This window comes from Mus caroli, unplaced genomic scaffold (genome assembly GCF_978045245.1).
Source record: "Mus caroli unplaced genomic scaffold, Mus_caroli_1 scaffold_8, whole genome shotgun sequence".
Lineage (NCBI taxonomy): Eukaryota > Metazoa > Chordata > Mammalia > Rodentia > Muridae > Mus > Mus caroli.
In genome coordinates, this window is record NW_028227263.1 from 66,992,459 (window position 1) to 67,016,495 (window position 24,037).

Consider the following 24,037-nt stretch of genomic DNA (forward strand, 5'->3'; position numbering starts at 1 on the left):
TGATATTCGTGCCTTGTCTATCAGGATGGGACTTGCCTAACATTCAGGTCTTAACTCATCAACTAGGACATCATTTACCCAGGTACATGTCTCTCTTTGCCATGTGGGATGGCAGTTCCCAGGGAGGCCTTAGGAACTTAAACTTTACTCGACCACTACTCAAAATGGAAGTCTTATTCCAAATAATGTCTTACATTGGTGCAGGTGTCTCTCTTATGTTGGGTCCATCCCAGGGGCAGCTGATAGAAAAAAATACCACAGAAGCTCACACACAGGTGCACAAAGTGTTGCTGGGCAGTTGGTGTGGGTCCAAGCATATTGTGGGTAACTATACAAAGCAGTTCTACTGACTTCTATCGTGATTGGTTTCCAAGGGCACAGAACGTAACAGAGTATGCAATCAACTTGGGCATGAGAAAGTTTCCTAGCAATGGCAGAAACAACATAAGAGAAGGTTCCCTTATAATATTAGTACTAGAACAAAACAGCAGGCGAGCCAGGTAACAGTTACCTAAGTGTGAGTAAATGCAGGATAGATATAGGGAGAAAGGCAGTAAAGATGCAAAGGACTTAATAATTTGGCCAAAACAAGCAGAACCTACCATCTTTTCTAGTGCACTTAGCAATGTAAATCACATTTCAGGCATAAAACAAGACTCAATAAAGTCGGAAGGTGTTGCATTGCAAATAATTAAATAAACTGTTAGAAACTGTAACCAGCAGGCGAGATATGTGAAGACTCGTTTTTAAAACAGAGTGCCACAGGGGCTGGGGAGACAGCTCAGAGATAAGGTATTTACCTGGACTGAGTTAGGGCTGACACTTGGTCCCGAGCTCTAAAATTAAATAAATAAATATATAAATATATAAATAAATAAGTGTTATGATCAAGAAAGAGAAATAGACAAAAACAAAAACAAAAAAAAACCTACCCACAAAGGAAATATTCACACTCATATCTTTCTTTTTTTAAGATTTATTTTATGTATGTGTGCTGTGTTTGCATGTACGTGTTCTTACCAGAAGAGGGCATCATATCCCATTACAGATGGTTGTGAAACACCATGTTGTTGCTGAGAATTAAACTCAGGACCTCTGGAAGAAGAGGCAGTGTTCTTAAGCACTGAGCCATCTCTCCAGCCCTCACACCCATATTTTAATAAAGTAGAATGTCTAAATAAAAGGAACTATCACCACAATAGGCCCAAAACATTAAATAAAATAATGAATTGAATAGTGAAAAAGGTTAAAAACATAATAAAAATGTTTGCTGGTGAGACCTCAAGACTTACTCACACCTAAGAGGAGAAAAAAGGTATACAAGAAAGGCTAGCACATCCTGACACCAGACTGACCAGAAAACCATCCAGACAGAGCTATACAAGAACAGTAAGCCAGACTCACAGCTCATATTTAAATTTGAAAATACCTGTGAAACTAGGATTATTGTGTGTGTGAGTGTGTGAACGTGTCTATGTTTGTTTTGTCTGTGCAGATTATCACCCACACAGAACACTACCAAACAGCACAGCAGCACAACACTGGCTATGTTACAGGCCTGTGCTGGTTAGATGGTTTGGTTTTGCTTTGCTTTGTCAATTTGACACAGCTAGAAGTCAACTTGGCAGAGAGATCCTCAGTTGAGAAAATGCCTCTGTCCGGTGGGTCTGGATGCAAGTGTGTGGAGCATCTTCTTCACTAATGATTGACGTGAGAGGGTCGAGCCCACCATGGGCGGTGCCACCCCTGGGCGATCCATCCCTGGGCAGGTGGTCCAGGGTGGCATAAGAAAGGCAGCTTAGCCAGCCAGTGGGGAGTGAGCTGCTTCTCACCCCAGTCTCTGCCTCCATTACTGCAGCCAGGTCCCTGCCCTGTGCTTCTACCCTGGCTTCCCCTGATGATGGACTGTGACATGGAAGCATGAGAAGAAATTAACCCTTTCCTCCCCAAGTTGCTTTGATATTTATCATAGCAGTAAAGAACAAACGAATACAAGAACCAATCTCAAGCCGGGTGTGGTGGCGCACACCTTTAAGCCCAGCACTCAGGAGGCAGAGGCGGGTGGATTTCTGAGTTCGAGGCCAGCCTGGCCTACAGAGTGAGTTCCAGGACAGCCAGGGCTATACAGAGAAACCCTGTCTCGAAAAACCAAAAAGAAAAAGAAAAAGAAAGCAATCTCTCAGCTATGTCACCTCACAGCATGCATAGCAATGACAGGAGCACATGCAGACACAAGCCAAGTAATATCTTACTCGAGAGAGAAGGGCTGGGTTTCTCTCTCTTATGAGGACTTGAGATAGAACACAAGAATGATCACTAGGTACCACCCTGGCTCTAAAGTTCTACAGAACTTCTCAACACTACCACCCTAGAGACCGAGCCTCTAGTTATGGTAGACTCCTGGGGGACAAACTACAGCCTCACTGAATGGAGAACCTCAACAAAATATCAGACATACAGAGCTATAAACCAAACAGTGGTTGCCATGGCTCCGGGATGGAGAGGAAGGATAGTGGGGCCAGGGACACAGAGATGCAGGCTGACTCTCTAAAGACGGGTGCACCTGAGGCAGCCGGCACAGAACAGAGTTGTTCACGGGACTGTGCTGAATGAGTGAGTTTGCTTGCTCTTGTCACAAAGCAGCAACAAACAGGAGTGTGCAGAGGTATGTTATTGGCTTCACCATGGAAACCTCTCTTAAAAAATCTATATGTATCCCACAGCATTATGTTGTGTGCCCTAAATATACAGAGTTCATTTTTAATGAGAAAAATGTAGATAAAAGTCACTATCCATTCTTGGTTTACTTTTTAAAATAGTTATTTATTTACTTATTTTAGATATATGAGTGCTATCTACATGTTGGCTTGCTGAGTCATCTTATCAGCCCCCATCCTTGATTTAAATAAAACAAAACCCTTAGCAAGCTGAGGCTAGAGAGACTCGGGCTCAATTTGATAAAGGCTATTTACTGCTGCTCTTCAGTAAGAAGAGACCCTGGAAAATGTAACAGGCCAAGAACAATAAAGAGAAAAGGTTGTAAGGATTTAGAGATGTGGTTATCTGTTTAGAAGATACAAAGTTATTAAATAGCACAGCATGAAAACAGGCAGTAACCTTCAGTAAAGAGGAACAGTGCTAAGGTTGGAGGGGAGAGAAGAGGGGGCTCACAGGATGGGAGGGGAGGGAAGAGGGGGCTCACAGGATGGGAGGGGAGAGAAGAGGGGGCTCACAGGATGGGAGGGGAGAGAAGAGAGGGCTCACAGGATGGGAGGGAAGAGAAGAGAGGGCTCACAGGATTGGAGGGGAGAGAAGGGGCTCACAGGATTGAGGGGAGAGAAGAGGGGGCTCACAGGATGGGAGGGGAGAGAAGAGGGGGCTCACAGGATTGGAGGGGAGAGAAGGGGCTCACAGGATTGAAGGGGAGAGAAGAGGGGGCTCATAGGATGGGAGAGGAGAGAAGAGGGGGCTCACATAGAAGCGGGATGGAGAGGAGGAACTCAGGTTCTCATTCAGATGTGTCAGCTCTGCACCTGCACACATGACCCTAAGAATCTCTCTCTTTCATTAGAATAACTTTTGAAATTGTGCATTTGTGTTGGGGAGAGTGGGGGTATGCACATAAGTGTAGGTGTCTGGAGAGTCCAAGAGAGCATCAAATTCCCTGGAGCTGGAGTTATAGGCAATTGTGAATCTCCTGATGTTGGCGCTAAGAATCAAACTCAGGCTCTGCAGGAACTGCAAATGTTCTTACTCACTGAGCCATTTCTCCAGACCCTCTCCTTTTTTTTTTTTCTTAGAGTATCTCTTTAAATTCTGTACCTTCATCCTAAGCAACACACAAAAATCAGTACATTAAGTATGAACCAATGTGGTGGATACTTTTTTTTGTTTTTTGTTTGTTTGTTTTGGAGAGGATCTTGCTATATAGCCCAGGCAGTCCTGGAACTATGTAGACCAGAACTTGCAGAAACCCTCCTGCCTCTGCTTCCTGAGTGTTGGGATTAAGGTTGTGGGTCACCATGCCTGGCATCTTGTCATCTTTTTTGACTTCCCAGCCCTGAATGCTTCTATCTGGAGGAGACTCCCCCATTACTTAAGTCTTGAAGAACATTTCTTCTTCTTTGAGACAGAATTTCACGTTGCTCAGGCTGGCCTCATACTTGCTCCATATCCGAGACTGAACCTGACCCCTTGTTCTTCCTGGATGGAGCTCTTTTTTTTTTTTTTGTGATTAGTTGTGCCTGGAATCTTTCTTTTTTTTTTTTTTTCCCATTTTTTTATTAGGTATTTAGCTCATTTACATTTCCAATGCTATACCAAAAGTCCCCCATACCTACCCCCCCCACTCCCCTACCCACCCACTCCCCCCTTTTGGCCCTGGCGTTTCCCTGTGCTGGGGCATATAAAGTTTGCAAATCCAATGGGCCTCTCTTTCCAGTGATGGCCGACTAGGCCATCTTTTGATACATATGCAGCTAGAGTCAAGAGCTCCGGGGTACTGGTTAGTTCATATTGTCATTTCACCTATAGGGTTGCAGTTCCCTTTAGTTCCTTGGGTGCTTTCTCTAGCTCCTCCATTGGGGGCCCTGTGATCCATTCAATAGCTGACTGTGAGCATCCACTTCGGTGTTTGCTAGGCCCCGGCATAGTCTCACAAGAGACAGCTCTATCAGGGTCCTTTAGTGCTGTGTAAGCACAGGCCTCCATGCTGTCGGCTGAGTGAGTTAACTTCCCAGAGTGGTGCTGCCAAGGGTTACTTGTGCAGCTTCAAACAAAAGCTCTCTAGGAAGAGACCCCATTTGGGATGTTTGTGGCTCCTCTGGCAAGCCTTCGGGAAAGGGTGTGCCCAGGCCCCCAGGCCAGGAGGTCTGCCCTGTCCTGTCAAGCACTCCAAGATGAAAATGAACTGCACAGTTCACCTGTCTTGGTGGGATGCACTGCTACAGAGTGGGTGAGGTTCTCTTTAGGGAAATCAGGGCATGGAGTGAGTGTCTGGAATCCTAGCACAGAGAAAGCAGTGGAAGACGGCAAGTTCTAGGTCACTGTGGGCTACATGGATACCCTGCCTCAAAAAACAAATACCCATAAAGTTACGAACAAAATGCCAAGGTTGTTCTAATACTACTCAACATGAGGGAAATTACAGTAGAGGAAAAAAGAGTCTTAAGAGATGGTGACTAAACAATACTAATTTTTGCAAACTTTACAAAAATAAAAGATGCTGTAACTACATCACTAGGGCCCCTGCCATGGCTTTGGGAGGGGCTTTGTAAGTGATGGGGCTGGAATTTAAGCTCCCTGACTTGAGATAAATCTGCCTCAGGACACATGATTAGAGGTTGTCTCCAATGGCTGTAAGATACAAGATTAAGACACAGAGAAGCTGGGAGTGTGGGGGTGAGGGCTGGGGCGGGGTGGGCAGCAGGACATTTCCAGGGTACTTGATAGCTAATACACTTTTCACTTACAAACATGAAGCTTTTAAATGTAACTGAAGTCTCTCTGGAGACTGTCTTTAAAGTTTCTTACCGTTTCTATGCTTTCTGTAACAGCAGAGTCAGGAGTGCTCTGAGGAGGGAAAAGAAAAGAAAAATTAATTCACAGTAGGTTTGATACATGTTCCTGATTCCCTGATATCTTCAGAGAAATTCTGACTCTCCCTGACCCATTTTCCTCTTTTAAGAACTGAATTCATGGGGTAGATATGAAGGACCAGCATTTGGGCAATTCTTCAGCCTACAGGGTTTCAAGACATGGTGCCAACTCTTCAAAACCTTAAAGGAGCTGGAGAAAGATGAGCCATTTAATTATGGTGTAGGGTGAATGGGTCAGTTAGGAACCATACAGAAATCAACACTGAAGAAAGCCGAAATGAGTAGTTCTTTTCTTTTTTGTTATATTTTATTCTGATATATTAAAATTTAATATTTAAATAATATAATAATTAATTTACTTTTATTTATTTGTGAAAGGGAGCCTTGTGTGCACCATGGTTTGCTTGCTGAAATAGAGGACAACTTGTGGGGGCCAGTTCTCTCCTGTCATGTGGGTCTCAGGGGCCAAACTCAGGTTGTCCAATGTGGCAGCCTGTGTCTTAACCCACTGAGCAATCTCCAGGGTCTGCCTTTTCTTTGAAATTAGCACATATGCATAGCGCACCATGTGATGTGCCTGCATATAGATAGATACACTGTGTTGTGGTGGGGTTTTTTGTTTTGTTTTGTTTTTTGTTTTGTTTTATTTTCTGGACAGGATTCCTCTATATAGTTCTGGCTGTCCTGGAACTCAGTATGTAGACCAGGCTGGCACTGAACTGACAGAGATCTACCTGCCTCTGCCTCCTAAATGCTGGAATTAAAAGTGTAAGCCACTATGCCTGGCAGCCTGTGTTGCATTCCTAAAGTGAATATTTCTGATCGGGAAAACACAGTGATGACGCTAACAATTTACACTTAAGTAACTCTAAATAAAACTTACATGTTACATGCTGGCTGATCCTCAGTGTTTGAAAAACAACTGAACAGCTGGACAGTGGTGCAGATGACTTTAATCTCAGCACTCAGGAGGCAGAGGCAGAAGCAGAGAGATCTGAGTTCATGGCCAAGAAGAACTCTAGAGAGCAAGTTCTAGGCCAGCCAGGGCTACACAGAGAAACTCTGTCTCAAAACCCATAAACAAAGAAAGAAAGAAAGAAAGAAAGAAAGAAAGAGAGAGAGAGAGAGAGAGAGAGAGAGAGAGAGAGAGAGAGAGAGAAAGAACACATCCCAGCACTTGAGGAAGAAGGGCTTCAAATTCAAGTTTGTAGGCCATGTTACACAACTCTGCTTCAAAATTAAAAAGCAAACAACAACAACAACAAAAGTGTGTGCATGCATGAGCGCATACACATCAAAAGAATGCTTTCAACCCAATGTACTCTTCCTACTTCAATTATAAATCAATCAGTCCTTCAAAAATGTATTGTTTGGGCACTGACTATGACATCATGGGGCTGACTGACTAAAATCTAGAAAGCTTAACATTGTGACCTTAATCTGGAAATCTGCCATTCAGTTAGTACAAAAGAGCATTCACACATATCAGGGTGGAGCCCTAAGCAAGAAGAGCCAGAAAGGATGTGTGGGTGGCAAATTCTATCAGTGTAGAAGAGGAGGCTCTGCACTCTGAAGTCTCCTTCTGAGTAGACCCTATGGTGGGCTCAGCATAGGAGCATCTCAGCCTTTGCTCCCCATATTAATAAGACCATGAATTTCTTTTTGGCAGATTTGACATGGTGTGTTTGTCTGTGTGTGTGCTAGTTCAGACTAGGCTAATGTGTGCTGCCTAGATCAGGTTGGGCTAGTGTGTGTACTAGCTCAGGTTAGGCTAATGTGTGTGCTACCTTAGGCTAGGCTAGTGTGTGCTGCCTAGCTCAGGCGGCTCATGTTCCACCATAGAGTTACTTCCTTATTCACTAAACACTAAACACAATGTGATGTGTTTTGTTTTTCTTGTTTTATTTGGTTTCTTGAGACAAGGTTACTCTGTGTAGCCCTGGCTGCCCAGCAGTTTACTTTGCAGTCCAGACTGGCCTTAATCTCACTGGGCTCCTGCCTCTGCCTGAGTGTGTGCCACCACTACCCAGCTTAGCTCAGTAGGTTTTAAATGGAGTGCTCAATTAATAATAGTTGATTTCCCTGGGCAGTGGTGGCACACACCTTTAATCCCAGCACTTGAGAGGCAGAGGCAAGTGGATTTCTGAGTTTGAGGCCAGCCTGGTCTACAGAGTGAGTTTCAGGACAGCCAGGGCTACACAAAAAAAACCCTGCTTGAACCCCACCCCTCAAAAAAGTTGATTTCTAAAAAGAAAACTAACACATGCATATTTATATTATATTCTTAAGTAAAATAAGCTTTAATCTTTACTGAGAAATTATATCTCAAGCCAACTGAAATAGTTAAGTTGCTACCTACTAAGAAAAACAAAAGGGGCTGGAGAGATGGCTCAGTGGTTAAGAGCACTAGTGCTCTTCCAGAGGTTCTGAGTTCAATTCCCAGCAACCACATGGTGGCTTACAGACATCTGTAATGGGATCCAATGCCATCTTCTGGTGTGTCTGAAGACAGCTACAGTACATTCATAAACAAACAAACAAACAAAAAAATCTTAAAAAAAGAAAAACAAAGGCCACACTCTGGTAAACATAATAGAACCTGAAACATTCAAGGATTGCTTCCAACCAGGAGTAGGAAAAGGTATCTGTGTGACAGGACACAGGATAAAAGACACTCCCCTCCCACAAGAAAGGTCTGGGTGCAGTCTCAGGAACAGAAGTCCAAGTCAAGAGAGACACGGAACCTCTATTACTCAAGACATCTCTCCTTACTAATATTTCATCTAACGTAAACCAGTTCTGGAAGCTGTCCACTGTTCCTGTTGCCATTTGTCAAACCTCCAGTGGCCTTGATGGTTCCATGGAGAATTTAGGCTAGATTTCGGCTAAGTGTAGAGAGAAATATATTGATTAAAAAGGCTGTTCCTACCAGTTGCAGCTGTTTGGCTTTTTTCTTTTGATTTAGAGTCGACTGGGGGTGTTCCATTTCCTTTAGCCAAATCTCCTTGGGCAACTTATACACTTCCAGCCAGACATCCCCGGCTCCTGCATTGGGAAACCAGCAAACAAGCGTTGGGCAATGGAGTGGTGTGGCAAGTTTCAGCTGGAGACTATCTGTCTCCTCAGAAGTGCTGGCCTGAAGTCCCAGACCCTCTGCAGTCAGTGCCTGTGGAAGGGGCTTGTGTAAACTGAGCGATGCTTGCATGGAGAGTTGAGCTCTCAAGCCACTGCTATCTAATGCAGGCAGGGGCTTCGACATCACTGGCACAACTCGGTTTTTAATCAAACTGCCATCTTTGCCAAGTCCCATGTTTTCGGTGTTGCAAATAGTTCTACTGACATTCTGCCCTAGAGTTGACATTGCCACTTAGGGGAGGAAGCTGGCACACATAAGCATAGTAAGAGAGGCTTAGGGCAAAGGGAGAGTTGGAATGGGACAGACCCCAAAGAATTCTCTGACCAACATATGATTTATGGGGAGGCTACAGAACCTCCTCTCATCACAAGATCAGGCTGAGCTCCTGTTCTGAATATAGACCCATCTGGGAAAGGTTGCTCTCTCATGGAACAGGATCCTGCCTCAGTGTCCCATTACACACATAACCATCTGGGTACCTTAATTTCACACATCTTGTTCCACAACCACAAGGGAGTAAAAGCCATCATTTTAAGCTATCCACTCTGTGGTTCTTTGATATGACAGCAGAGGCCATGAATACATGTGCATTTTGCCTACACATATGTTTGTACATTATATATGTCCTTAGTGCCTGCAGGGGCCAAAAGAGGGTGTTAGACCCCTCGGAACTAGAGGTACGTACGGTTGTTCCTTCCATACTGATGCTGGGATTCACACCTGGATCCTCTGGAAGAGTGCTTTTAACTGCTGAGCCATCTCTCCAGCCCCTAACATGTCCTGTGATACAAAAAGCACTACAAAATCTCTATCTTCTGCAAACACTTAGCATTTGGGGATCCTCTGGGGTAAGAAGTATAGATCCAGGCTTATATAAAATATTTATATGGCTAAATGTGTAAAAGCTGAAAAATCAAACTATCAAACATTTGAATAAAGTGTGCTCTGTTGACATAGGCGTAACTGCAGCTGGCCAGATGAGGAAACAGGTGCTAAGACTGGCACATAAAACTTTAAGGAGGAGCCGGGCAATGGTGGGGCACACCTTTAATCCCAGCACTTGGGAGGCAGAGGCAAGAGGATTTCTGAGTTCGAGGCCAGCCTGGTCTACAAAGTGAGTTCCAGGACAGCCAGGGCTATACAGAGAAACCCTGTCTCGAAAAACCAAAACCAAAACAAACAAACAAAACAAAACAAAACAAAAAACCCAAAACTTTAAGGAGAACTAAGTTACTGTATCTTCTCAAAGTAGCTCCCCACCCCCCAAACATCTAACTACAGTAGTAGTTTTAACACATGTATAAATAGTCTTTGATTCTCCTACTTCTGGGAGACACCTAAATTGCCTCCCTTGTTGTCTGGACTTGGTGGCTTGCTCCTTACAAAGGATTAAAAGGGAAAAACCAAGTTAGGCATGGTAATGTAGACCTGGAGTGACAACTACTCTGGAGGCTGAGGTAGGAGGATTGCTTGAGCACAGGATTTTGGAGCCAGCCTGGAGGAAGCTGTGATCTAAGCTAAAGCCAGCAAAAATGAGTCAATCTGGGACCCTACAGTTCTTGAGACAGTGCCTGGTCCTGTGCTAGCTTCCCCCTAAATCCTCAGCCTTGGGTGAACCATGAGAAAGAAAGCAAACAAACTGAAGTGAGGACATTCCACAGGCTATCTGGTTGGTTCTCCTGGGGAAAAAAAGTCAAGGTAATGAAAACTTATGACCAGGAAATTGTCACAGGAGTAATTAGAGTGATGTGTGACTCAGTGTGGTACTGTGTCCTGGCCTAAAAAGGAGGGCAAAAAATAGCAAGGAAAAGAAGTGCTGGGAAATCTGGCCAGCAGGAGCAGTGTCACTATTCCTGTTTTTGCCTCTCTTCTGTTTGTTTGTCTGTTGTTGTTGTTGTTGTTGTTGTTATTCTAAAAGATGTTACTTATTTTCTGTGTATGGGCATTTGCCTCTCTGTATACCACCTGCATACAGTGCCCAGGAGAGGTTGTTAGATCCTCTGGAACTACAGTTACAGACAGTTGTGAGCTGTCATGTGGGTGCTGGGCTCAAAACCTGGCCCTCGGGAAAGGGCAGTCAGTGTTCTTAACTGGGAAAGGGCAGTCAGTGCTCTTAACTCATGAGCCATCTTTCCAGCCCTTGCTATTCTTTAAATAGAAAGTTATTTCTTTTGTTGGTTCTTGGTTTTTGAGACAGGGTCTCACTGTATCTTTACACTCGGGACCCTTCTGCCTGAGCCTCTCTGGAGCTAGGATCACAGGTGTGTAACACCACCCGTGTCTAAATCTAAAGTTATTTCCAAATAAAAGGTCTAGGGTGAAAGTCTGAAAGAGACACAAATCTGCACATCCGTCACAACTTTGGGGTGACCTTGCCTTGGAAGAGGAAAGCTGCATAGTCCCCGTTCTGAGAGATTTCCATCTTCACACAGGTGCTCTGCTTGCTGCTATCATCCTGGAAAGAAGAGATGCCAACAGAGTGAGTGCTGTCTGCTAACGGGAAGGAGCATCCGGCAGGGCTCCCATGGCTCACACCAGGAGCCACAGGAAGACACACAGGTCTTCCAGAAGCTTGTGATGGCAACATGTCTCCCATCAGTTCATATCTCCAACTTTGTACAGGAGTTGGACAAGTTATGGAGCTTGCTTTAGACTTAGTTCCTCGAAGGTCATGGAATGCCATCAGATCTGGTTTGCAAAGCCTAAAGTCGAGGCTGTACTCAATTATTCAGCTGAATCAAAGTAAGTTCTACATGACAGCAAGAACAGGTGCTTTCCTGGACTATAGCAGAGGCTGGGGCAGAACCCTGGAATAAAAGCTTTTCCAATAAGGGCCAGCTGAGAAAGGCTGCGGGATGGGTATGCTACACCTTGAAGGAGCTTGAGAACCACTAACAAAACACAGTGGTAGACTAGTCATATTGCTGAGTCCCTCTGATGGTTTGTACATGCTCAGCCCAAGGAGTGGCACCATTAGAAGGTGTGGCCCTGTTGGAGTAGGTGTGTTGCTGTGGGTGTGAGCTTTAAGACCCTCATCCTAACTTCCTGAAAGCCAGTATTCTTTTAGCAGCCTTCAGATGAAGATGTAGAATTCTCAGCTCCTCCTGCACCATGCCTGCCTGGATGCTGTCATGTTCCCGCCTTGATGATACTGGACTCACCCTCTGAACCTCTAAGCCAGCCCCAACTAAATACTGTCCTTATAAGAGTTGCCTTGATCATGGTGTCTGTTCACATCAGTAAAACCCTAGCTAAGATAGTCCCTAACTTATTTAAAGAGCAAACAATTTTTATTTATATATCTTAATAGCTATCAACTTACTACAGAGATTTTCAAACACAAAAAAACAAAGAAGCATAATGAGTCCCCGATGTGGCCATCACAATGCTCCACTGTGCCAGTACAAGGCTTCATTGTGCTACAGCATAGCTCCACTGTGACATTGAGATGCTCAGTTGTGGTATCACAGTGCTGCACTGTGATATCACAATTCTCCATTCTAAAAAAAAATCTTAGCCAGGCGTGGTGATGCACGCCTTTAATCCCAGCAATTGGGAGGCAGAGGCAGGCAGATTTCTGAGTTCAAGGCCAGCCTGGTTTACAAAGTGAGTTCCAAGACAGCCAGGCCTATACAGAGAAACCCTGCCTCAAAAAACCAAAACCAAAAACAAAAAAAAAATCTTGATGTTGCTCGTGATGTCACAAAGCACTGTGCCATCATAATACTGCACTGAGCCACCACAATGCTGTACTGTGACAAGACAGCGTTCTACTGTGTCATCAGAATGTTTCATTGTGACATTGCAGTGCTACACTGTGTCCTCAGAATGCTGGATTGTGGCATCATAATGCCTCACCATATGACAGCAACACTGCTGTGGGCTATGGCAATGGTCCACTGTGCCATCACAGTTTTGCATTTCAGCATCATAATCCTGCATTGTGCCATTACAATGTTCAATTTTGTTACCACAATGCTATATTATGACATTATAAACTCCAATGTGACAAATATTGCCTCAAAATGACATCACACTACTTAACTGTGCTGTCACAATGTTTTACTGGACAATTTGCAATTGTGCCAGTGCCATCCACTGCTTCTTTATGCCATCACAATGCATCATGGGACATCACTGTTACCGTGCTATAAGATCACAATGATGCATTCTGATATCACTAGGCTGCACTGTAACAATACTGCATGTGAATCAACAATCCTCCACTGTGCCACTGATGCTGCCCAGTGACATCACTGTGACATCCCAGCTCCTGTGTGACATCAAGCTCCCTGTGTCATCATGCTGTTGCATTGTGGCATCACAATTTTAGTTGTGTTTATTTCCTTTTCAACCCAATACATTGCTAATATTTAGTTAAGTCCAAGTTATTAATTCCTAAACAGTAGCTAATAACTTGTCTGCTTCTCAGTTTCCTCAATTGCCTCCTAGAGGATATTAATGTCTGCCACAATTGGTTCCGATTACAATCAAAACAAAGCCCATCAGACATGGTGGTACACACCTTTAATCCCAGCACTTTGAAGGCAGAGGCAGGTGGATCTCTACAAGTCCAAGGCTGGCCAGATTTACATAGTGAGTTCCAAACCAGGCAGGGCAGCAAAGAGAGACCCTGTGTCTTAGGGTAGGCAACCCTTAGAAAGGACAACGTTTACTGGGGCTGGCTTACAGGTTCAGAGGATCAGTCCAACACCATAATAGCAGGAAACATGGCAGCATGCAGGCAGGCATGGTGTTGGAGAAGCCAGGAGTTATACATCTTGATCCACAGGCATCAGAAGGAAACTGTGTAGCTTGAACATAGGAGACCTCAAAACTCACCCCACAGTGACACACTTCCTACAAAAGGGCCACACCTACTCCAATAAGGCCACATCTCCTAATTATGCCACTATGGGCCAAGCATTCACATACAAGTCTGTGAGGGCCATATACACTTTTGAGTAAACCACCATACCCTATCTCAAAAATCAAAAACAAACAAACAAAAAGCCCCAAGTCTAAGGGTCTGGAAAGATGGCTTAGTTGGCAAAGTGCTTGCCATGCAAGCCTAAGGACCTGAGCTTGGATCCCTAGCATTTATTTAAAAAGTTGGATAAATTGTGAGAGCATAAATTTAATGATGATGATGATGACAAGTGATGATGACAACACCACAAGGTGATGGTGGTAATGGTGGTGATGGTGGTGATGGTGGTGATGGTGATGATGGTGGTGGTGATGATGATGGTGGTGATGGTGGTGATGATGATGGTGGTGGTGATGGTGGTGATGATGATGATGATGGTGGTGGTGGTGATGGTGGTGATGATGATGATGGTGGTGATGGTGGTGGTGGTGATGGTGGTGGTGATGATGATGATGGTGGTGGTGGTGATGGTGGTGATGATGATGATGATGGTGGTGGTGGTGATGGTGGTGATGATGATGATTATGGTGGTGGTGGTGATGGTGGTGATGATGATGATGATGATTATGGTGGTGGTGGTGATGGTGGTGATGATGATGATTATGGTGGTGGTGGTGATGGTGGTGATGTTGGTGATGATGATGGTGATGGTGGTGGTGATGATGATTATGGTGGTGGTGGTGGTGATGATGATGGTGATGATGATGATGATGGTGGTGGTGGTGGTGGTGGTGATGATGGTGGTGGTGGTGGTGGTGGTGGTAATAGTTATGGTGATGGTGGTAGTAAGCTGAGTACAGCAGCATGTGCCTACAATCCTAGTGCCGGGGAGGTGGGGAAAGGAAGACCCTGAGCTGGCTTCCCCAGCCGTCTAGTCAAATCAGCGAGCCCCGTGCAGAGTGATCCTGTACCAACACACAAGGTGGGGAGTGATTGAGGAAGACACCAAAAGTCGTCCTCTGGCCTCCACACAGATGCACACCCATCTGCACATACATGTACACACACACATACATACACTCGAACACAGAGACATATGCACATACATACATAAACTCACATACACAGCATCCACTTATTTATTAAATATTAAATTAATTAACTAGTTCAGACAGGGTGTCTCTTCATAGTCTGGCCTTCTTGGAACTCACTATTGAAACCACGCTGGCCCCAAACTCACAGAGATCCACTTGCCTTTGCCTCCCAAGTCCTAGAATTAAAGGGTACACACTATGCCTGGCTAAGTCTCTTATACTTTTATACTAGCTCCCCACTTATTCCCCTGCCTAGCACTTATTTGTTGGAGAAACGGGAAATTTTGTTATTACATTCTGGCTTGTACTAACAGAGCTGCTCCTGCCTCTGCCTCTGCAGTGCTGGGGTTACAGTACAGACCATGATGCCCTGCTCCACTGAAAGTATTTTTTGTTTTGTTTTGTTTTGTTTTTTGAGACAGGGTTTCTCTGTGTAGCCCTGGCTGTCCCGAAACTCACTCTGTAGACCAGGCTGGCCTCTAACTCAGAAATCTGCCTGCCTCTGCCTCCCAAGTGCTGGGATTAAAGGCGTGTGCCACCACTGCCCGGCGCTTTGTACCTTCTTGATATTCTCCAGCTAACGGGAAAAGATAGGAACTCACCACTTCATTGATGGCCTTGATGTGATAAAGACTGTCCTTACACAAGTAAAACAATCTCACAATACCTGAAACAGAAAAATAAGAGACTGTGAGACTGCAGAGCCAGGAAGGGCTGGGGCGCAGCATCTGACTCTAAACTTCCCATCCTGCCTGTGCTCTGCAGCCCCATGTGGCCTATGCTGCCCTTGGTCTCCCAGCCTTCCTCTACCTTACTTTGAAATATTTAGTCTGTTCCTCTTCCCAGTCCCCTCATACTTAGCTAGTGTTGCTCTCCTGGAAGTCTCCTATAAGCACAGCATCTAAGTGGTCCGTCCTGCGCTCCCAGCCCCCAGCTCTGCCCATCATCCTACACTTTTTCACATGCACAGCTGTTTGATGTGGATATGTTGGGCTCACGGCTCCTTTGAGAGAAAGGCTCCTCCCTTACCTTTCTGTGTGTCAACCCCACTAGGCTCCTCATGCGGTTAATTCTGTTGAATTCAGGATGTGACTGTCACCTGCTGTGACTTCTTACATTTCTTGAGGAGCCTTCCAGTTACTCATAACCGGCCTTTGTGCCCATGATATAGATAGATCACACAAAGACATTTGGCTTACTGTGGGTATAATTCTAATCATTCTTAATAAAGATTCATGGGGCTGGCGAGATGGCCCAGTGGTTAAGAGCACTGACTGCTCTTCCAAAAGTCCTGAGTTCAATTCCCAGCAACCACATGGTGGCTCACAACCATCTGTAATGGGATCTGATGCCCTCTTCTGGTTCATCTGAAGACAAATACAGTGTACTCATATAAATAAAATAAATCTTTTAAAAAAAAGATAAAGATTCATGGGCTAGTTATTCCATGATATTGACTGTACAAGGGACACCAAGGTAGTCTACATTCAAATTCACCCAAAGAAGGTGACACAGACATGAAACTACTTACATAATGAATATGGCTTGATCTTTAGCCCAACGTCCCATCACGTCCTACATAGACATCCTCCAGATACCTCAGATCTGTGGGTGCTCAAATGAACTTCTTCACCTCGCATGCCCTGAGCACCTTCCTTGTCACTGTTATCGAGGGACAGCATGGCCATCCATGCAGGTGTGTAACACGGATAGCAATCAGCAATGCCCACACTGCCCAGCGTGCTTCCCTCATCACAAATACGAGCTATCCTTCAGTCTCCTATGTAGGAGTAAATGAGACAGGCTCTCACCAATTCGAGATGGCCTCAAAATCCCTACATAGCTGAAGATGACCTTGAAGTTATGATCTTCTTGCTTCTGCCTTGCAAGTGCTGGTCACATGTGAGCTGCTACTTGCTGTATCTATTGTATTCCCTTTTACATCAAATAAAATTGAAATGTTTTCTTACATCTTGTTTATCTTTAGAGGGGGCGAGTGTGCCACACATGCGTGTGGCAGCCAGCAGACAATCTGCAGGAGTTGCTTCCCTGCCTCCACCAAGCGAGTCCTGGGGGTGGAACTAAAGCATGGTAGCAAGCCTCTCTGCCCACTAGGCAATCCTGCCAGCTCTCTTAAAAGCCTTTTGTTTTGAACACTTAAGAGAGAAGGTGCATAAACAGAACCAAAAATTCCCTTGTATCTTTCGCCTCACTTCAGCTAAATTCCTATCTTGTGCCACAACAGTACACGCTTCTTTTTATTTTACCCTGTCCTGGCTCAGACCTTCACGTTTTCTCTCTTAATGAAAAGAGCAGTACCCCATCTTCCTTCTCTCCCCCTTACCCTCCTCTGGTTTTGACTTTTCAACATGCGTGGAGGTATTTCAATATGCTCAGGCAGGTGGTGACGTCAGCAGTTGCGGCAGGGCTCGGAGGGCTGGAAGGGTGTATGAGCCATCCTGCCTGGTTTGAGATGATCTTGTGCCACTATTTACCTCAGGGAAATTATTTATCCTCTATACCTCAAGATGTCTCTTCCAAACAGGACGAGAATCAGCAGTGCTTCCCTTGGACAGGTGAAGAGCCAACTGGATTAGCACATGCCAAGTGTTAGACTAGGCCTGGCACATCCTGCTTGCACACGTGTAGATCATATTTATGACTATATGAGCAGCGAACCTACCATGCCTGACTTCATGCAAAAGAGACTAAACCGAATGCCAGTCTAGGCTCCTACAGATTAATTAAAATCAAAGAAGAACAAATACCCATTTCGTCTATAGGAACAATAAGTACGTCATTTCCCAAATCTGTGGCCCAGATGGAAATAACATCAGACTTAAACTTCTCCAAAACATATATTCTTTTGCAATTGTGCAGATTATAGATTGAGAATCCTTTAGGGCCTCCAATAAACAGATAGTCATGTGAAACAGCCATACCACCAGGCATTTTGTCGAGCTGGGAAAACATGAACATAAAAAGACAAAAATTATTTTCATCTGTCAATGCCATCAATCAACCTGAGCTGGTTTTTCAGAGAGGAGTCAGGATCTTCTGAGACCTATCAGTGCCAAGCATGCGTCTGTCAAAAATGCTCAACCTAAGCACTTCACCCTGGGTGGAAGTAGTCAGAGAAACAGAAGTAAGACTAGGTATATATTCTGAACATGAGCACAAACGCACATCCTGTGCTTTATCTGACCTAGTGTCCTGGGGAAGAACAACAGCTGGATCACTGGCAGTTCTCATTGCCACATAAGGAGGTGGCCTAATACATTAATGAAGCTTTTCAGTGTCGGTAACATGACAAAGGTCCTTTGTGTAATCTTCAACTAACCATAACACTCTATTTCCCGCAGGCAACCGCAGCATGCCTACTGTCCTTCAAAAATTATTTCTGATGGAGAGGAGTTTCTTTCCTGAATCAGGCATTTTCATTAACATGTAAGTGAAACAAAACAAAACAAACAAACAAACAGGCACTCTGTTCATACCCGGATTTCTGCAACTGGATGGTAGATGGCGGGCACGATCCAGTTCTTCTCAACTTCCCTTAAGGAGTCTCTTTCTTCAATAATTTCCCATGACCGGTTAAACAGATGGTTCACCAGTTTGTTTATCATTCGATAGGGCTGAGGAAGGGAATCCAGCTCTTGATCCAAGTCCTTGAAGACAAAATCCTTTTCGTCATCCTTAGGCCAGTCTGCCTCAGTTGGAGATGGAATCTCCAGTGGTCCCTTGGGATACACAGACAACCTGTGTTTCTGAGCCTGATTTCCTTTAAAAGATGACATCGCAGCAGGTGGCACCGAGATCTTCTGGGAACTCAAAGCTGAGAAGCAAAGTGAGCAAAGAAACTTTGAGGAAAAGGTAAACAAGAAGCTAGAGTATCCTGTGGGGACCTTCTGCCTCAGGCTGGACTTCCTTACATAGCTTGATGGTCCTGGGATGGTCTTCATATTCATAAGGGGACCAGAAGGACAGGCATCTCCCAGGCTAACTTGAGAAGACGCGATTGGTGATGGAGAATTGACATTTGCTCTCTTTCTTACCTCCTGATAGACAAGTAACTGTCTTCTGTTCCAAATGGAATCCACTTACAGCTCATCTCTTTCCCTGGTTCTCTGCCTTGGCAAATGGCTCTGTTCAAGCCACTGAATCTCCAGGTTTCTCTTCTCTCAAGCCCAATCAGATGCAACTCAGCATGTCCAATTTTTGTGGGACAACCTGTTCCTTTGTCAGTCTCATTGGTGTCCTCTACGAGAGTCTACAGAAATGTCTGGGACATGGAAGGAGCACTAACTACAAGGCCTGCAACATCAGAACAATTAGATAGTTCCAAAGTGTTTATGCCTTAGCAGCTGTCCTCTACATATCTTTATAAAGCACAAGCCCTTAGGAAGGGGACAAATAACCTGCGTCTCGAAAGCTTCAAAGGTACAATCTGGGTGAAAGGGAAGCTGTGGGTTCCCTTGGTGCTGCTTGTATTTTGATGCTAAGCCTGACTGACAGGAGAGGAGTGGATCACTTACTCAGGTGACTCCGTGTGAACCTTCTCCCCACTTTAACTGATCAAATAAAGGCTAGAGCCTGTGACTGGGAAGAGGAAGGGAAAGGTGGGGCTGGAAGTTTTAGAGGAAGAAGAGACGGAGGGACAGAAAGAGAGGAGGATGGAGGAAGAGGTGGTGGAAGATGGAGCAGAACCACATGCCCTGGAGGAGCCACAAGTAGCAAGGGATCACATAGCTGGGGAATAGAGTAGTGCAGTGGTAAATCTGCCCAATCTAGGCGTGCAGCTTATAAATAGCTGAGTTGTGTGTTCTTTGCATGGACTTATTTGGGTTAGAGATTTACCAATACAAATCTGGATGGTATTAAATATTAAGGCTGTCTGGTATTTTCCATTGCAATAATTTATGTGGGCAAGAGAGAGGGCAAAACCACAGAGCAGTCATTGGTGGTTGTTGTAGCTGGGGCAGTCAAGCTGGAACGAGAGTGGTAGCACCAGGCGTTCTCTAGAAGGATGGGTTTGGGCTGCTTAGCAAGCCAGAGGAGGGAACCAGGGCCAAACGGCCATTTTTGGCATCGGGCAAGGAGGAACAGGAGACTACTGATTCTAGAGCCTCGCTGGAGCTAGCATGGATTTTTAAAATTACACAAAATGAGATTTCAAATGTTATTATTTTAATTACATTATTCTATTTATTTGTGTGTGCCATAGTGCATGTGTGGGGTTCAGAGGACACGCTTTGGGAGTTAGTTCTCGCCTCTACCATGTAATTCCTAGAGACTTAACTCAGGTCATGGGCATGATGGCAAGTGCCTTTACCCACTGAGCCATCTCACCAGCCACCGTTATAGTTTTAAAAACAAAAGCCGGGTGTGGTGGCGCACGCCTTTAATCCTAGCACTTGGGAGGCAGAGGCAGGCAGATTTCTGAGTTCGAGGCCAGCCTGGTCTACAGAGTGAGTTCCAGGACAGCCAGGGCTATACATAGAAACCCTGTCTCGAAAAACCAAAAAAAAAAAAAAAAGAAAAAACATTTAATGAGGAAATTAGGAGGCTTTTTAATATGCTGAACTCAGGGCAGTATGGTCTTATATGATAACATGGCTGTGGTCTATGCAAGACCTATAAGTACCTAGCTGTCATCCCTACATATGTAGGGAAAAGAAGTACATATGTGGGCTGGAGAGATGGCTTAGCGGTTAAGAGGACCGACTGCTCTCCCAAGGTCCTGAGTTCAAATCCCAGCAACCACATGGTGGCTCAGGACCACCCATAATGAGATCTAATACCCTCTTCTGGTCTGTCTGAAGACAGCAAAAGTGTACTTATCTATAATAATGTTTAAAAAATAGTGTGTATGTCAGACATTCTCCCAAAATATATATGTGTGTGTGTATATATACACATATATGAAGTACATATGTGATGTTTCTGGCACATGAGAGATGAGGGCAGTTGGTGTTGGGACAAGGAGCACTGGACTGGAGGGCACTAGTGAGGACCGTGAGCTAAGCCCACCTAAAACAAGGACTAATGTAGTTCCGTTAACTAGCCAGACTAGACAATCTCGGAAGTCTTGGCAGTGGGGAAAATAAGCCATGAAAGAGTGTCGTACAGTATCACTCTTGGAATGATGTGTTAGAATACAGAAGACCAAACTGCTTTTGTGTAACTTAACGTCAACTCAGATCACTTACAGAAACACAGAACAAAACCAAACAAATCCAATCCAGCATCACTTTGCAAACACCACTGTCCCCTGTAGCAGCATGCTGTCAGTCATGGTCAAAAGTCGCCATGTTCTTTAACATCCAGGTTGATGGCCAGGGGTAGGGGTAGGGCTGCTGGTGAGAATAGAAAATAGTATGCAACCCAGGAAAATGATCTGACAGTGCCTTATACAGTTGCATAGACACATACCATATCAACAGTCTAGAAGTATAAAAACCTAAACTTACACAAAAACCTGCACATAAATATTTATAACTCTATTTACAACCTCCAGATGTGAGCAATAGATGGAATGTTCTCCAGTGGATAAATGGGTACACAGAGTGAAGCACCATTTGCTAACAGTATGGGATGGTACTGTTGTCACATACGACATAAACTAGTATCCACATCTTATTCTGAGTAAAAGAAACCAGTCTCCACACTTAAATACAGAGGGAGTCCACTGATGGAGTATTTGCAAAAATACCAAAAAAGTAAGGAGACTAGCTCAGTAGCTACCAGGGTTATAGGTAAGGGAAGGACTGCATGAGGGGGTTGTGAGTCAGCCCGTGAGTCTCATGTGAAATTCTGTACTTAGATACAGCCATTGTAATTGCCCCAAACCAGAGACCACTCAAGTGCACCTCAGTGGGTCAATGGATAACTATAAAAATTACTCCAAGTTCTTGGGCTGGAGAAATGGCCCAGAGGTTGAGAGGACTGACTGCTCTTCCACAAGTCCTGAGTTCAATTCCCAGCAATCACATGGTGGCTTACAATCATCTATAATGAGATCTGGCGCCCTCTTCTGGGACATGGCAGCAGAATGCTGTATATATAATAAATAAATCTTAAAAAAAAATTACCAAGTACTGATATGTACAACATGAATGAAGCTCAAGTACATTAGGTGAAAGAAATCAGAAAAAAAAAGAAACCCACACGATATGATTACATTTTTATGATATTGTTCAAAATGCAGGAATGCACTGAAAACAAATGATGCAAGTCTTGCACGTCAGTAGAAAGAAAAGCACCCATGTTCATCTCTGTCATCGGACAGATCAACTGTACTCATTCATTTATTGTGGTTCCTCCTGCACAGCGGGCCAAGCAGAGCGATTTGTACTTAGCCAGTACTCAACAAATGCTTACTGCTACACAGCCATGCTCTCAGAAGTAGCTCTGGTCAAACCCAGTATGTCACAAAGCAACCCTCCACCCCAAATGATATAGAAGTAGGAGTGGAGAGGTGGTAGGAGGAGAGGGGGTGCAGGGTGGGAAAACGAGGCTGAGCCACTGGGCTCTTAGAGAGGATGTCCCATTCTCTCCATGGCTCTTTCCTTTGGAAAGGAGAATTACACAGTCATGGAGCCAAGAGGATATCCTTATTTAAAACCTTATTTCCCTCTTCTAGTCAAGTCTATGGAAACCACTGCCTAGATGATACCAGGATCTGCACAAGCCTTCCCTAGTTTCTCCTAGAGGGGAACCAGATGCTAACATGAGCACAGATAGACCTAACTGTTGCCTACAGCATAGCTGTCTACAGAGATATTCGACAGATTTTGTGGCTTGCAGTATCCACACATTCCCCCCTTACATCAATGTAGGGGGAGCAAGAAATCAGAAGAGAAGTGGGGAAGGTCTGGGAGTCATTTTTCTCTGTACTACTACATAGTCCAGCTGTGTTTGTGGGTGTTTCAAGGAGCCTTAGAATTCTAAAAGTCAGCCCGGCTTTCTGTTACTGTGAGAATGTGTGTCATTCAAGGAACTAGAACATATTTCACAGTTTGTTACTTGTTATACAATTTTCAAATAGCTAAACATAGAGTCTATAGGTCTGGTGTGTACTTTACTTTGGGCCTGCAAGTGTTAGGGGCAGGCCCGATGCAGGGAATAGAGAAAAGTAGGCGACCCGATTTCACAGTCACACTGAGCAAGCTTATAAATTTCCTTTTAAGGAGCGGCTTGCAGAGCTTCCACCAGGGACTCTGGGTTTTCTCACATGCTGTCCCCACGCCGCTCCCACCCTTTCACCAAGCTGCCGCTTGGGAACCTCCATTGTAAAAAGCACGGCTTTCTCTTTTCCTCCTCTTCTTCATCTCTCTATTCCTGGAAGCTACTGAGATTCACACTTTGCCCTGTTGGCTTTTTTTCTTTCAAGCTGGCAGTAAAATTGCTCTCCAGTTTCAATCTGCAACTATTTCTAATTTTTTTTTTACTAGCCCACAATAGGGAGCCTTGCTGTCCGCAGTAACACGTTAGAGCATTAGGAAAGCCTGCCAGCTGAGGGAGGACCATGTATTGTGCATTATTGTACAGTTAATGTGGCCCAGGTCCCTGCAGGGATCAGTGAGCGTAGCTCAGCTGGCTAGAGAGGCATCACTGAGGGGTCCTGGCCCACAGGCTTTCAGAGAAGCCTGGGAACTCACATGTTACCCCATCCTTAGAAAAGCCCCTCTGGGGCATCCCTAAGAAGGTAGGGTGACGCGACTGAGGCTGTGTTTCAGCAGGATATTCTCACCTAAGCCATCAGAGTCATTGCTGGAATAATATCATAAAGGGGTAAACAGAAAGACAGGGGAGAGGTAATGAGGGAGGAAGGAGGGAGAAGCGGTGAAAAGAAGAAAATTACTAAGTGGGGCTCCATCTTCAAACGCCACAGAACCAACGATTAGCGGTGCAATGTCACTGATCTCCCTTGCCTGTGCTTTGCTCGTGTAGAGCTTGTAGGATTTCCTCAGGAATCATTTGGTTTTTCAATAATCCTAATAGAAAATTCTCCCACTTTACTCCCACTCTCCTGCTAGAAACACACCCCAGGAACTGACTGACTTAGCTCTTTTGCCTGCATCATAAGGCCTGACACTGGGAAAGGATGCGGCCTGCAGCCTGAGAAGACCATTGAGCATTCCTGATGGGGTTCATGGGTACCTGGGGACACCTGGACGCCTGAGGCAGGGGGATGACCTACTCAGTGCCTCTACCTGGAAACCGAGACGGGTGAAGACCACGACCTTGTGAAACAGCTCTGCTCACAAGTCTTGTGGCTTGGCGTCGCCTTAGTAACTACCACTTCCGGTACCAACCGGAACTCCAAAAGCCGCGTTTC

At 44.8% G+C, this 24,037-nt stretch overlaps 1 protein-coding gene across 3 annotated transcripts in view; it reads right to left on the reverse strand.

Annotated features, from left to right (window-relative positions):
* Wdr93 (WD repeat domain 93) overlaps positions 1–23,979 on the reverse strand; it is a 44,778-nt gene extending 20,799 nt beyond the window's left edge. For all 3 annotated transcript variants that reach the window (XR_015047860.1, XM_085841620.1, XM_021168081.2), the window contains exons 1-8: positions 23,913–23,979; positions 18,195–18,532; positions 17,466–17,658; positions 15,300–15,364; positions 11,110–11,188; positions 8,527–8,642; positions 5,533–5,571; positions 801–836 (exon numbers count right to left, since the gene is read on the reverse strand). Coding sequence is in view for 2 of the 3 variants with exons in the window: in XM_085841620.1 (XP_085697746.1) it covers positions 801–836; positions 5,533–5,571; positions 8,527–8,642; positions 11,110–11,188; positions 15,300–15,364; positions 17,466–17,658; positions 18,195–18,494 (828 nt within the window). In the remaining variant the exon portion in view is untranslated. The remainder of the gene's footprint in view (positions 1–800; positions 837–5,532; positions 5,572–8,526; positions 8,643–11,109; positions 11,189–15,299; positions 15,365–17,465; positions 17,659–18,194; positions 18,533–23,912) is intronic.
* Between the last annotated feature and the right edge of the window lie 58 nt (positions 23,980–24,037).